A 15,308-nucleotide genomic window follows, 5' to 3' on the forward strand; every position below is an offset into this window, starting at 1 on the left:
TTTGTCATCCACCCAAATCTGCAAAGGCCCTGAAAGACCCTTTGGAAATGTTTATGTACAGCCCATAATTTATGAACAAGCAGAGCGTCCACACCGCAAGAAGGTGAACTGCACATGCACCAGGAAAACGAATAGCACCTAAAATAAAAATTGTCCTTGGCAATGAAGGCCTTGGAAATGGCCCACTCAGGTTCCAAGTCCCCAGCTTCCTCCAAGAGGTATATGAAATCCTTCCAAGGGTGGGAATTGAAGACCTCATGGACAGGAGCCTCCGCCAGCTGTTCCCAGCTGATGCTAACTTTCTGTATGTCAGTGAAAATTGTCTTCCAGTAGAATGTTGTTTTGGGATCAATCACACATCATCACTGCAAATAAAAGAATTTTTGTGGCCATGAATCAGTTTTAACTTCCTCTTCTACGCGTCAGTCTCATGAAATAGAAGTGTGAAGAGTTTCTTTACATTTTTCACTATAAAATGAAAAATGTAACATCAGTTAATCTGCTATGAAACCAAGTCAACACCACAACAAACTACATTTTATGTCCACAACTTTCACAGTGCCTTTGAGCAGGACTTAAGGTCTTTTTCGGACTTTAGCTGCAGTAGCAACTTGGTAACCACTAGGAGACTGTAGAGAAACTCCTTCAGACTTTCTGCTTAAAAAGTTGTGGCTGGTTCGATAGTATCTACATTTTTCACTGCAGAGTAGCTGTTCAGCTCAAGTTGTGATTATAAATTCAGGAGATGAAGCCTCTCTTGGTTGCAGTTCTCATCTTCACTGGTAAGAACATCTATATTCAGTCAGAAAACAACTACACCATTGTTTTTCCTCATTGAATTTGTTGATTAACCCACCTTTTTGTATCGTTTTCCAGATTTCTGCGCTGGCACAAACATTCACCAGCCTCCATTTGCATTCAGCCACAAAGGAGCCCTGAATGTAACTTTGCAATGTAAACAGGACGACATTAGAACTTTCCGCATGCTCTGGTACATACAAAAAAGCATCGGGAAATTGGAGCTAATGACACATTCTGTTGGTGTAGGTGTCTGGACCCGTGAAGATCCTTTCCACAGACACAAGTACACCATGTCCCGGCCTTCTTTAACTGATACCAGTCTGCAGATTCACCCAGTAGAGGCTGAAGACTCGGCTGTTTATTATTGTGCCTCTACAGGACCACAGTGGTTCAGAAAAGCTCAGCAGCTGGACAACAACCTGAGGAGAAAACCAGGAAGGAAAGACGAAGACAAGAAATTAAAGGAAAAGCTTAAAGTGTGCAAACTCTTTAAGGCTGACATTAAAACACAAAAGAAAGTTTGTTGTAAAATAATAATATTAAACATTTTTTGATTCATTTAAAGGTAGAAGTTCAGTCATGTTCCTGCAGCACCACAAAGCTGATCTGTTCAGATAAGTGAGCAGGTGTCAGCAGCACAGCGAAGGTTTTCTGTTTCTTTCAGTTTTACTCTCATGAACAGTTTCTCATCTTCACTTTCTGCTTCACTCTTGATTTTTGCTATAATTCTGCATCCAGCTTGATAAGAAGAAGATCAAATTTAAGAGTCATCACACACTGACCTCTGCTGGGTTTATGTGAGATTACATTCAAATTAAAAAAAAAAAAACAAACATCATCTTGTGCTTGTCGGAAGTCAGACTGAAATTAATTATACATAATTAATCCAAATAAGGTGTAATTTCCACATAATCTGCAGAACAACTGTGTTTTTCTTTCATAGAAAAGCTTCTAGTTTGTATAAATTTAGTAGATATTAAATGGAATTTTAAAAGTAAGCATGCTAATTGTCTTTTCTAATGGTTTTGTTGTCTTTTCTGATGCATTTAATGTCTTTTCTGATGTTTTTATTGAATTTTCTAATATGTCTTCTGCCTTATCTAATGCTTTCAATGATCTCTTCTAATGGTTTATTGTCTTTGGTATGTTTTTAGCATTTGTTTTCTACTGTTTTACTGGCTTTTCTGGTGTTTATAATATATTCTATGATGTTTGTAATGTCTTTCTAATGCTTGTTGCATTTTATGATGTTTTTTATGTCTTTTCTGATGTTTTTTGCCGTAACTATTGTTTTTCAATGCTTTTTTTTCTCATGGTTTATTGGCTTTTCTGATGTTTAGAATGTATTCTCTGATGTTTTTATCGCCATATCTCATGCTTTCAGTGGGTTTTCTAATTTCTTTTTGTCTTTTGTAATGTTTTAGATGCCTTGTCTGATGCGTTATTGGCTGTTTTTGATTTTTTAAAATTATTTCTAGTCTTTTTAATGCTTTTAATAGATTTGCTTGATATTTTTAATGTCTTTTCTGATGATTTATTGCCTGATTCTGTCTATTTAATATGTTTTTTAATGGTTTATTGTTGTCTCGGACATTTAAGATATAATTTATGAGGTTTTTATTGCCTTTTCTGATGTCTTAATTTGTTTTCAAATGTTTCTCTTTTCTTGTGGCATATTCAAAGTTTGGTTTTGAAACTCTGTCCAGAAAATTTATGACTTCTACTCTGGTTCCTACTCCACCACATTTCAGTAGAGTCTACGTAGGTAGTAGTTTTATTATTGGAGAACATGTAATCACAGAAATAGCATTATACAATACCTCCTACTATGATACGTTGTCTTCCTCTTATCAGACATTTAATTAGCATCAGATGTGTGTTACTGCCACAATTTAGATTTGATGACCATAGAATTATTTGCTTTGTGGCTTTAAAATCATTTTAAAGACACTTGTTGGCTCAAATTTGAAGGAACAACATCACCTGCAGCATCAGTCCCATCTGTGAGTAGAAGTGAGTCTCTTTGCTGTTATCTGATTGGATAAAGATCTGTGACCAGCACAGATGTCTCCTCCTCTGAGCAGCTACAAACTAAAACCAGCTTTCTCTTCCTTCTTGCGTCTTTTCTTAGCTCTAACAGAAATAGCAGCCGTCGGTTTGAGGCGTCAGAGCTGCACAGCTGCTGCCGCAGAGATGGAGGCTGAGATATGGAGGTTCTGGGTGGGGGAAGGAGACGACACACAGCCAAAAGTGCACCAGGTTTTTGTATGATGCTTTTTCACCGTGGGGACAGGGGGCCACGGTGATACAACTCCATAGAGCCGTCGTACAAAAACCTCCTCCATTCACTTCCATTGTGTCGACGGCTGCATGCAGCTAAAAACACTCTGGAGAGCAGAAAAATCCAGAATCTGAAGGCAGGCAGGATGCTGGGACACTTTGGCACTGAAAAGCATCTTTAGAAGCAGAAATTATGATGAAAAAAGTTTTTTAAAACCTTTCAGTTCAGAGTTGGAACCTTCAAAAGTTTGCTTCACTTTTCTTAAAAAACCTAAAACTAATGTGGACATAATGAAGCTCAGCCTGCAGGTTTAAACCGTCTTCATCCTCTGGATTATTTAACTGTGTCTGAACAGCAGGATTATGGAAAGTTTGGTGACTTTTTGCTGAAGGAGGCCCTCAGTGTGACACTGGAACTGAAGCTTACTTTGGAAAAGGAACAAACTCACAGTTTTGGGTAAGTTGGAGCTTCACAGTTTCATTTCACTGCATCCGACTGAAAATAGAGGAAATGTTGGTGTGAAAGTTGAAGAAAAATCAGTTTTTAATCAAAAAGCTGAAATATTTAACTGATTCGGAGCACTGTGACCTACACTGATCCTGCTTACTTTGGAAAAGGAACCAAATTGACGGTTTTAGGTAAATATTCCATTTCAATTCTGTGTTCTGATGGATTCTACTTTAGTTTAGAGCCTCAGTGTTGATAGAAGAAATAATGAAAACTCAAAAATGTAAATTCTGTGAGAAACTGTTTCATGTTCAGTGTTTTTGCACTGTGAGCTACAACGAACCTGCTTACTTTGGAAAAGGAACCAAATTGACGGTTTTAGGTAAATATTAAATTTTAATTCTCTGTTCTGATGGATTCTACTTTAGTTTAGAGACTCAGTACTGATGGAAGAATTGGTAAAAACTGGAAAATGAAAATTCTGCCAGAAAACGAGTTTCATGTTCAGAGTTTTTGCACCGTGACCCAGAGTCAACCTGCTTACTTTGGAGAGGGAACCAAACTGACAGTTTTAGGTAAATATTTCATTCTAATTCTGTGTCCTGATGATGTTCTACTTCTGTTAGAGGCTTAGTGTTGACAAAAGAATTAGTGAAAACTTGAAAAAGTAAATTCATGGAGAAAGAGTTTAATGCTTCATGTTTTTGCACTGTGACCAACACTCAACCTGCTTACTTTGGAGAAGGAACCAAACTGACAGTTTTAGGTAAATATTACATTTAAATTCTGTGTTTTGATGGATTCTACTTTAGTTTAGAGCCTCAATACTGATGGAAGAACTTAAAAAATGCAAATTCTGCCAGAAAACCAGTTTCATGTTCAGTGTTTTTGCACTGTGAACCAGGCTGATCCTGCTTACTTTGGAAAAGGAACCAAACTGACAGTTTTAGGTAAATATTACATTTAAATTCTGTGTTCTGATGGATTCTACTTTAGTTTAGAGACTCAGTGTTGATAGAAGAATAAGGATAAACTTAAAAATGATAATTCTGCCAGAGAACCAGTTTCATGTTCAGTATTTTTGCACTGTGAGCCAGACTGATCCTGCTTACTTTGGAAAAGGAACCAAACTAACAGTTTTAGGTACGTATCTTACTTTAATTCTCTGTTCTGATGGATTCTACTTTAGTTTAGGGTCTCAGTACTGATGGAAGAATTGGTAAAAACTTAAAAATGAAAACTGTGACAGAACATGTTCAGTTCATGTTCAGTGTTTTTGCACTGTGACCGACGGTCGGCCTGCTTACTTTGGAGAAGGAACCAAACTGACAGTTTTAGGTAAATATTACACTTGAATTCTGTGTTTTTATGGATTCTACTTTAGTTTAGAGGCTTAGTGTTGACAAACAAATGAGTAAAAACTGAAAAATGAAAATTCTGCCAGAAAACCAGTTTCATGTTCAGAGTTTTTGCACCGTGAACCAGGCTAATCCTGCTTACTTTGGAGAAGGAACCAAACTGACAGTTTTAGGTAAACATTACATTTAAATTCTGTGTTCTGATGGATTCTACTTTAGTTTAGAGACTCAGTGTTGACAGAAGAAATAATGAAAACTTAAACATTTAAGTTCTGGGAGAGAAACAGTTTCATGTTCAGTGTTTTTGTACTGTGAACCAGGCTAATCCTGCTTACTTTGGAAAAGGAACCAAATTGACGGTTTTAGGTAAATATTTCACATTAATTCTATGTTCTGATGGATTCTACTTTAGTTTAGAGGCTTAGTGTTGACAAAAGAATGAGTAAAAAGTTAAAAATCTAAATTCTGCCAGAGAACCAGTTTCATGTTCAGTGTTTTTGTACTTTGATAATGCCAACGAAGCATATTTTGGAAAAGGAACCAAACTCACCGTTTTAGGTAAGGAAAGGACCATTAAAATCTAATTAACGTAAGAAAATCTGTAGCTGAAGCAGTGCAGAAAGACGCTCTAAGTATTTAGGTCTTTATAATGAAACATTCAGCTCAGTACTTTTTGATATTAAGCGTCAGTGCTGTGCCAACTATGAAGCTTATTTCGGCCAGGGAACTAAACTGACTGTTCTCGGTGAGTACAACTTTCTCCTGATTATTTCAGCTCTTGAATAAGTAAAATTAGTTAAACTAAATCTGTCCTTTAAGGAGAAAAATAGTGTTTTCTGAATAAAATCCAAAATTTTGTGCAGCAATTGCTGTTTAAGATGTCGGAAAAAGTGATATTTATTACAGTAAATAGTTAAAAAAAAAAACTAAATCTAATAAACTGGAGCTAAAGCAGCATGTCAGGATGTTTTTACTTTGATCAGCTGCACTGTGACTCTGGTTATGAAGCTCACTTTGGTGGAGGAACAAGATTAACAGTTTTAGGTAAGAAATGTATTATTTTACAGTCTGTAAAAGGCTCTTTGGTGAGAAAACAAACGTGTAAACCTTTAAACTAGAGCAGCTCTTTGACAAACTTAAAGCTCTTTATAGTTTCAGCTCAGAGCTTTTTGTCGTGAAGCTCAAACACTGTGTCAGTACGAAGCTTATTTCGGCCAGGGAACTAAACTGACTGTTCTCGGTGAGTAAAACATCAAAACTTCTTCTGCTTGATTCTGTAAAAGTAAAACTAGTAAAAGCAAATATGTTGAATAGAAAAAAATGTTTTGTTTTATGTTAAACGTGTCAAAATCAGTCACCAATGAAGCAAATGATGGATTTGGATGTTGGATAATTAATACAAGAGATTAAATCTTAAAGAAACCAGGAAGTAAAAGCAGAATCTTGAGCAGTTTTTACATTGATGGCTTCGCTGTGCCGCTGGTGGTGGTGAAGCTTACTTCGGTGGAGGAACTAAATTAACCGTTTTAGGTAAGAAACAAAAATAAATGAAAAACAGAGTTGAAGTTGTTGAGTTTCTTTACGAAACATGCAGCAATCATGTAGTTTAAATTCAGCTCAATGCTTTTTAAATGCATAAAAAAACTGTTAAAATGAAGTTTAATGAGCTGCAAATTGAGGTTTGTATTGCAGATATTTTGTAAAAACAGGCTGAAGATGTTAGATTTAAAGAAAAAGTACATTTATCACTGAACTAGAGCAAGGAAGCAAAGTAAAAGCAGAATCTGAGACTGTTTTGAGCATTGATCAGCTGCACTGTGACTCTGGTGGTGCTGCTGAAGCTCACTTTGGTGGAGGAACTAAATTAACTGTTTTAGGTAAGAAAATATAACATAAGACAAACATCATTGGAAATGCAGTGTCTCCAGCTTTTAAGTCCAGTTTAGGTTCAGTTCATTGCTTTTTGCTACTTTAAAGTGTAAGAATGGCGCTTATGTCAGTCAAAAAAGACCAAACTGACTGTTGTTATTTAAGGTAAAATGAATAATAACTCATTAATTGAGAGGTTTGTGTTGCAGATATTTTATCAAAATTGGTGGTTTTATTGGAGAAGCAAAAAAAAAAAAAAAAAAAAACAAAGTAAAGGTAGAATCTCAGGTTGTTTTTACTCTGATCAGCTGCACTGTGACTCCAGTGCTGCTGAAGCTCACTTCGGTGGAGGAACTAAATTAACCGTTTTAGGTAAGAAACTAAAATAAATGAAAAACGTGTGGATCTTAAATCCAGTTTTTGCTCTTAAATGTAAGAATGAAGCTTATTTTGGTTAGAGGAGTGAATTGACTTCTTTTACAAGTTAAAATAAAGCTTAATAGGCTCAATAATTGAAATTTATATTGCAGATATTTTTTAGAAACAGGCTGCAGTTATTAATTTTGGAGATAAATTACATTTATTAGAAAACTAAAATTGAAAGCAGCAAAGTAAAGGTAGAATCTTGAGATGTTTTTGCATTGATCAGCTGCACTGTGACACTAATGCTGAAGCTCACTTCGGTGGAGGAACTAAATTAACCGTCTTAGGTAAGAAACTAAAATGTATAATAAACAATATTTTAAGTGTTTATAGCTGGTTAGTCCAGTTGAAGTTCACTTCATTGATTTTTGCTCTTGAAATCTAAGAATGAAGCTTATTTTAGTTAACCTAACCTCATTTTAAGTTAAAATAAAGCTTATTAAGGTTATTAATTGAGAGGTTTGTATTGCAAATATGTTATAAAAACAGGCTACAGTTGTTGGTTTTTAAGGAAATTTACATAAATCACAAAACTAAAAAGCAAAGCAGCAGAGTAAAAGTAGCATCTCAGGCTGTTTTTACTCTGATCAGCTGCACTGTGACTCTGGTGGTAGTGAAGCTTTCTTTGGTGGAGGAACTAAATTAATCGTTTTAGGTAAGAAAAACATTTTCAAGTTCATTACATACGGTCCAGAAATGTGTTGTTTAGATATCTACAAAGCACAGACAACTTCTAATGCTTATAATCACGACTACATTAAATAATCTTCAGCTATAGAAGTTGTCAAAAGTAGGAATAGATGTTTAAATTGAAAATAAACCTGGAGGGATTTTGTAAACTGCATGTTAAAGGCTTTAAAAAGTGAGAAAGTTAGAATAAAGGAGGCAGCAGGAAGAGTTTTTGTTCCAGTTAAAGTCTCTGTGCTCCACCAGCGAAGCTTACTTTGGAGCTGGAACTAAACTCACAGTTTTAGGTAAGAAAACCTGCAAAAATTATCTCATAAAGTCTAACTTATTGCTTGTTTGCTGTGGAATTAAGACAACAAAGCATTCTCTCTTTAAATAGGAGGAAAAACAGGCTTTTAGTTGTATTTTTTGTCTGCAAAACCAAGTGTTGTGGATGTTATTCTGTAGAACTTTTGGCTCTAAGCCCAGATTAATACTGTCACAGTTGGTTCTTATCAGCGCTATGAAACACTGAACTAACAGTCAGAAGCTCACTTTGGAGCTGGAACTAAACTCACCATTTTAGGTAAGAAAATACCACCTAAAAAAATCATATCCATCAGGCAGTATTTACAAACTTATTGGTTTTCATCCTAACGGCGTAAATTAACCTTAAATCAGAAGTTTATTGCTAATAATTCTGTACAGTGTGAGTGTCTTATTTCAATGTGTGAAGAAAAACCTTCAGTTGATCTGATAAGAACGGCACAAAAACAGCGTACAGGTGTCACAACTGGAAGCTTGAGCAGTTTTACTGCAGCTATGTATCAGTGTGATCAGCTACAGTCCTGCTTACTTTGGCAAAGGAACCAAGCTGACAGTTTTGGGTAAGAGAATTCTAAAAATATGATGCTTTTATTTACTGTAAATCTACAAAACTGTTGAGTAAAGATGCTTTAATCAGTGATAGTTGAGGTCAAAACTGCAGAGAAAAATTTCAAATCTATTGCTGAAAATAAGACAAATCTGTTAATTCAAGAGAAAAGCAAGTTTGATTCAAGCACTAGACTTTGTTATACTTAATAAATCAATGTGATGGATAATTCATTCTGTTAATGTGTAATTTGCACTAAAATTGAAGTGATAGAGGAAAATAAAAACTAAGTACACTGAACTGTATCTGTACTAGTAGCAGTAACAAAACTGTCAATAATTGCATTTTCTTAAACCTTAGGCTCTAAAATTGACCTTAAATCAGCAGTTTAATGTCATAAAAACCTGATTTAATTTGTCAAAGTAAGGATTTTCTGAGTGTAGTTTGACAGTAAACACAGAAGCTTGAGCATTTTTTGCAGCCTTGTATCAGTGTAGACCAGTACAATCCTGCTTACTTTGGCAAAGGCACCAAACTGACAATTTTGGGTAAGAAAATGAGAAAAATTCAGTTTTTATGAACATTATTTACCCTAAATCTGAAAAACGATTGTTCAGTAACTAATATGGTTTAATGTCTTGTTCACTCTCCAGCATGTTGTCCTAATTTCACATAAGTTCTGCAACATCTGGTACAGAAACAAGACTTTGTTATACTTTAGAACCTACTTTCATGGTTAATTAAGTAAATAAACAAAAGTTTACAAGTAAATTGAACTGCATATGTGCTGGTAAACGTATGTATGTTGTTTTGTTTTTTTTAAATCTTAGGCTCTAAATGTGTGTTTTGCATATAGTTTTGTGTGCAAAAGTTGTTCAGTTCATCTAAAGTGGCACAAAGTCAGTTTACAGGTGTCAGACTAGAAAACTAGAGCAGTTTTTCTGCAGCTGTGTATCAATGTGAACGAGTACAACACCTGCTTACTTTGGCAAAGGCACCAAACTGACAGTTTTGAGTAAGAAAATAATATATATATATATATATATATATATATATATATATATATATATATATATATATATATATATATATATATATATATATATATATATATATAAAAAATAAAAACATTTATGCTAATCTATGTTGATTTTTTTTAATTTAAATTTTTAAAAAATGACTGATAAGTTGTAAAACTCTCCTGTTTCAATGTCTTACTTTGGTTTATTCCCAGTGTCACCATCTGTTGCTGTAAATCTGACACTAAAAACTGCTAAACTCATGACAAACCAAACCCTAAATTCTCAGTTCTGTGGCGGATAAAAAAAAAGTCTGTTGAGACATTTTATTTTAAAGCACTGAAGAAACAGCTGCTCCATAGATGCTAAAATGTTGAATTTTCTTTATTTGCATGAAAAAATGAAGGTAAAACTGGATCTAAAATGTGATCTAGTGACTGTAAAAGGCACAAAGTTCTGTCAGTTTTTGTGCCTGTGAGGTATCAGTGTGCTCTGGAGCTTATCCTGCTTATTTTGGAGAAGGAACCAAGCTCACAGTTCTTGGTAAGATCAATAATTTCATTAAAAAGTTCTGTAATGAAGTAGCTGGGACAATGAAGTAAAAGTTAAAAATGACAAGTAAATTGAACCGCATATATACACACTGGTAAAAGTAAAAGGAAACTACAATATGTGTATTTTTTTTTTTTTTTTTTTTAATCTCAGGCTCTAAATGTGTGTTTTGGCTGTAGTTGTGTGCAAAAGTTTATCTAAAAATTAGCACCAACAACTATCCTGCTTACTTTGGCAAAGCCAACAAACTGACAGTTTTAGGTAAGAAAATGAAAAAATATAATCATGAGTGCTAATTTTTTATTAATTGAAATCAGAAAATTAACATTAAATTTTAAAAATCTGCTATTTTAAAGTCTTAATTTAGCCATTTCTCACTCAAAACTGCAAGATTTGATTACAGAATGTGACTAAATTCTCTGTTCTGTTGCAAAAAATCTATATAAAGTTCAGATATCCTTATCTAAAAGCTGTAAGAAAAAAATGCTAATCTGTCTTTAACAACATTGGTGACAGCCAACAGCAGCTCAACAGATGCTAAAATGTTGCATTTGCTTTCTTTGCATGAAATAATGAAGGTAAACCCCTGTTTAAAATGTGTCTAGCACCATAGTGACTGTAAAAGGCGCATAGTTTGATAGTTTTTGTGCCTGTGAGGTATCAGTGTGTTTTGACTCTAATCCTGCTTGTGTTGGAGAAGAAACCAAGCTCACAGTTCTTGGTAAGATCAATAACTGCATTAAAAAGTTCTGTAACCTGCAGTAATCATGTTGTATTCATTGTTAAAAAAAGTTCTAGTGTGTCTTTTTGTCAGTGTCTAAATCTTGGTAATAAGGTCCCTCATGTGAAGTTGCATTTTTTTGTCTTTGCAGATCCAGATCGCCCAGTCACCCCACCCAAAGTAAAAATCCTTCAACCTTCGCAGCAGGAGTGCAGAAACCAAAAAGAGAAGCAACGAAAGAAGACCCTGGTCTGTGTGGCTTCTGGTTTCTACCCCGACCATGTTACAGTCTCCTGGAAAATCAATGATGAGGACTATTCTAGTGGCGTGGCGACGGACAGCGCTGCCCAGGAGATTGAGGGTTCCTACAGAATCACCAGCAGGTTCAAGGTCAATGCTGCACTTTGGGAAAACCAAGAGAATTCCTTCATGTGCATCGTCAGCTTCTTTGATGGAGAGACAACCACCAATCATACTGCCACACTTCATGGTGTTCAAGGTTAGTTCTTCAGGAAAGTGATCCTAATTCTGGTGTAAATACATGTAAACAATCATCTGTTCTCATCTAATCACTTCCTGTTTTTCTATCAGGCAAAGGAGGAGGCATAACAAGAGGTGAATATATTATTCTACAGTTTATAGCAGCTGCTTTCTGTCTCCACAAAGCACATTTGAGTTTAATTATTCCTTTGTTTTTTCTGCAGGGGAATATTTGAAGGTCACACAAAGTGCCAAACTCTCCTACGTTGTTGTGATCGTCAAGAGCTGCATCTATGGAGTCTTCGTTGGGTTTTTGGTGTGGAAGCTTCAGGTTTGTTGAACATGATCTCCAGCTTGTTTCTGCACAGTTTATCCAGCTTACACACATGTTGTTTTTTATTGTCTGTCCATGCTATATTTATTTTTATGTAAGAGTTTCACAGCAAACTTTTACCCTGACAAGCGTTATCTGCCAGTTAGTGTTTATTTTGGGTCATTGAAAGCCTGATGATGATGCCAACACCATGCATGTGTGACATACCAACATACTACTGTGATGTTTACTAGCAGGTGCAGACACGAAATATAATATTTTTCAAATTCTTTTCAACAGTCACTGTGGAAACTAATGTACTTCCATGCCATATTTATTTTCATGTAAGATTTTCAAACCAAACTTTTTAAGCTTTTACCCCAACAGGAATTACCTTCACTTTGGGTCATTGAAAGTCTGATGATGATGATAAAATTATGTAAATGAAAATTAAAACAAAAACGTGTTTCTGTTTGTTGCAGGGTTCCAGTCGGAAACACAAATGAGAGCTGAGTCCTGGGAGACGAGTTTAACTTCTGTAGCTGTAAATAATATTCTATAAGAGCTGTTGTGTTTCTATAAAGCTGCATTCAGTCTTATATAATCAATGAGCAATTCAAATTCTGCACACAGTGTATTGTTTTGTTTGTTCCTGTTGTAAAATTAATAAACAGCATGCAGATATTTTAGAGTTTTGATAGATTTGTTAAGTGTTTGCCAAATGCTTGTTTGCTGAATTTTCCTACCAATAAAAGTTTCTGAGAGGATTTTGAAAGTCATATTCTTTCATTTATCTTCAAACACGATAAAAATGGGGATAAAACAAGATATTATCAGCAGATAAATGATGGTATCTGTCAGATACTTCACGTTGTCGACATGCACTTACATCTGCTTACATTTCCACTGAACATCACATTTTCCACAGACAGTTTTGGGGTATTTTTAGCTGCTTGTTATCTGCCTGTTTTCTAAGAAGTGGGTTATTTTTTCTCCCACATAATCTTGAAACATCTCAGCTCAGGAAACTTCAGAGGCCGGTTTATTTTAAGTCATAAGAAGATTTTCCAACGAGAAAACTGGTGATGAAAGATTTACTAGTGACAACTATTTAATAATTAATCCTTTTAGTGGTCCTTATAGTTCAGTATTTTGTATTTATCTTATTTTAAAGATTGATCTTATTAGTTGTCTTTTTTTGTCTTGCTTTTAGTAATTCATTTAGATTTTGCCAATTTTTTATACTATTTTCCAACCTGCTTTTTTTTTTTTTTTTTTTAAATGGACATTTTGTTTAACAAGTTGATTTTCTGTTCAGCCTTTTTATGTTTATATGCATTTTATTTTAGGAATTGATTTTTATAGATTCTTATCCCATTTTCTGTCTTGTTTTTTAAAAATATTTATATTTTATTTGTTTTTGCAAATTTAATTTAATAGATTTTTAGTTGCATTTTTGTCTTGCTTTTTAGTATTCATATTTGATTATTTTATTTTATAATCCAATTATAATATAATCAAAAAAATAAATTCAATTTATTTTACAAATTGAATCTATTTTTCCCTCATTGTCTGTCTTGCTTTTCTATAGTATTTATATTCATTTTATTTTACAAAATTATTTAGTTTTTATCCGACTTTCTGGCAAGCTTTTGTAAAAAAAAAAAAAAAAAAAAAAAGAAGCAGAAATTTACAAATTGATTCAGTAGGTTTTATCCCATTTTCTGTCTTGCTTTTTTGCACATATATCTGTCAACATGTAGTTTAACACAATATATATAATTGAATAAATGACACTAATTTTAATGAACTTATTATTTTAAAAAGTTGCACTCACAACACAAATTTTGTTAACAAAGAGGGTTTAAAATTCCTACATTGTAATTACACAGTTTACAATAAAATGAGGCTTAATTCCTGTCAGTATATTCACAGAATCAGAAAACTAAAATAAGTAGAATAAATATTCCAACAGAAAAATGTAGAAAAATAATGAGAATCGTTCATACAAGTGTAACCAATGAAAACCGTTTCCTTGTTATTGTTAGGATCACTAGAAAACAGTCATGTAGTTGATGCTGCGCTTCTGAATACTGTACATTTGCTCAATATTTGCAGAAATTTAGTGTCCTATAGCAGTGCAGTGATGTGTGCAAACATGTTTAGATTCTCTTTTAGAACAAATAAACTCTTCCTTTAGTTTAAACGCCGTCAGTAGGAAACTAAATGTCAGAGTGTGAGCTTGCCTCATCTGACAGGAAGTCAGTTCTCATCTGTGGGCAGAAGGAGGTCAAAGCTGTTGCTGGTGAAAACAGCAGAACAGAGGATGTGGTTTCAGAGCAGCCTGCAGCTCGCTGTCTGTGCTGAGAAACGACGGAGGTGAAACCTTCCACTTCACCACAACCTCCGGCTCACCGGCTGCACCTGCAGCTCTGCACCAACTCTGCAAACAGCTGGAAAAAATTACAACTAGTGTCTCAACAGAAGCCACCAAATAAACATGTGTGTGTTATGTCACAAACAGCAGCTGTTTACTGAGGTCTGGTGCACAAATTTGCAGTTGAATTTTTTTATGTTGCAGAGAATTATAGAGTATAAAGGCAGCTATCTACAATAAAACACTAAGTTTCATTGTCATCTTCATGTAAATAACTACACATCTAACTAACAACACACAAATATTATGCAAAATAGATGAAAATCTAAAACTTTTACCCTGACAGGCGTGATCTGCCAGTCAGTGTTCACTTAAGGTCATTGAAAGCCTGATGATGATGCCACCACCGTGCATGCATAGCATATTACTATGCTTATCATAATGCTTTACTAGCAGGTGCAGACATGAAATATAATGTTTTTCAAATGCTTCTTAACATTCACTGTGCAAAATAATGTACTTGCATGTCATATTTTTATTTATGTAAGAGTTTCAAACCAAGCTTTTACCCCAACAGCTGTTATCTGTCAGTTTTGACTATTTAAATACAGCAAAAATAGCATAATTTTACAAATAAAAGATGTAGAAAAATGACTGACCATTCAAAAAAAAATAAATATTTGTGATTCAGATGTTATTTACAGTTTTGGCCTGTGTTAATACAGTCACTGTGTAATTTGTTTATTTATGGTTTTTTGTGATTTGAGGTGACAAACAGCAGCTGTTTACTGACATCTGGTGCAGAAATTTACATTGGAGTGTTTTTATGCTGCAGCAGATCAGAGAGAGTTTAAAGGCAACTATGAACAAAAAGCATATTAAATAAATAACTGAGGGGCTTCATTGCAGTCTAACCCATAAGACATTTTAATGTGAATAACTACTCTTCTAACGACACACAAAAATGCAACCGTTATAACGTTCTAGTAACGTCATGTTCTAAAAGGTGGAACATTTTGCCTTTTTACTGAAGGACTGTTCTTCTTGTGTTATCATGAATCTCTCAACATCCTCCAAAAAAATCCCCGGAATGTTCCAGTTAGTTTACTTATAACCTGAGAGGAACA

At 34.5% G+C, this 15,308-nt stretch overlaps 1 protein-coding gene across 1 annotated transcript; it reads left to right on the plus strand.

Annotated features, from left to right (window-relative positions):
- The first annotated feature begins 722 nt into the window (after positions 1 to 722).
- On the plus strand, positions 723 to 12,571 carry LOC111573535 (uncharacterized). Its single transcript, XM_055005974.1, has 8 exons — positions 723 to 782; positions 877 to 1,340; positions 3,438 to 3,538; positions 9,688 to 9,734; positions 11,163 to 11,510; positions 11,603 to 11,626; positions 11,716 to 11,822; positions 12,287 to 12,571. The coding sequence occupies exons 1-8, from the start codon at positions 746 to 748 to the stop codon at positions 12,308 to 12,310; spliced, it is 1,152 nt and encodes a 383-aa protein (XP_054861949.1). The 5' UTR covers positions 723 to 745; the 3' UTR covers positions 12,311 to 12,571.
- Positions 12,572 to 15,308: the final 2,737 nt, after the last annotated feature.

The sequence above is a fragment of the Amphiprion ocellaris genome, chromosome 20, assembly GCF_022539595.1.
Source record: "Amphiprion ocellaris isolate individual 3 ecotype Okinawa chromosome 20, ASM2253959v1, whole genome shotgun sequence".
Lineage (NCBI taxonomy): Eukaryota > Metazoa > Chordata > Actinopteri > Pomacentridae > Amphiprion > Amphiprion ocellaris.

Coding starts and splice junctions, on each gene's coding strand:
- LOC111573535 (XM_055005974.1), top strand. CDS start 746: ATGAAGCCTCTCTTGGTTGCAGTTCTCATCTTCACTG. Junction 9,735..11,162: donor CACCAAACTGACAGTTTTGA/GTAAGAAAATAA, acceptor TTGTCTTTGCAG/ATCCAGATCGCCCAGTCACC. Junction 11,823..12,286: donor TTTTGGTGTGGAAGCTTCAG/GTTTGTTGAACA, acceptor TGTTTGTTGCAG/GGTTCCAGTCGGAAACACAA.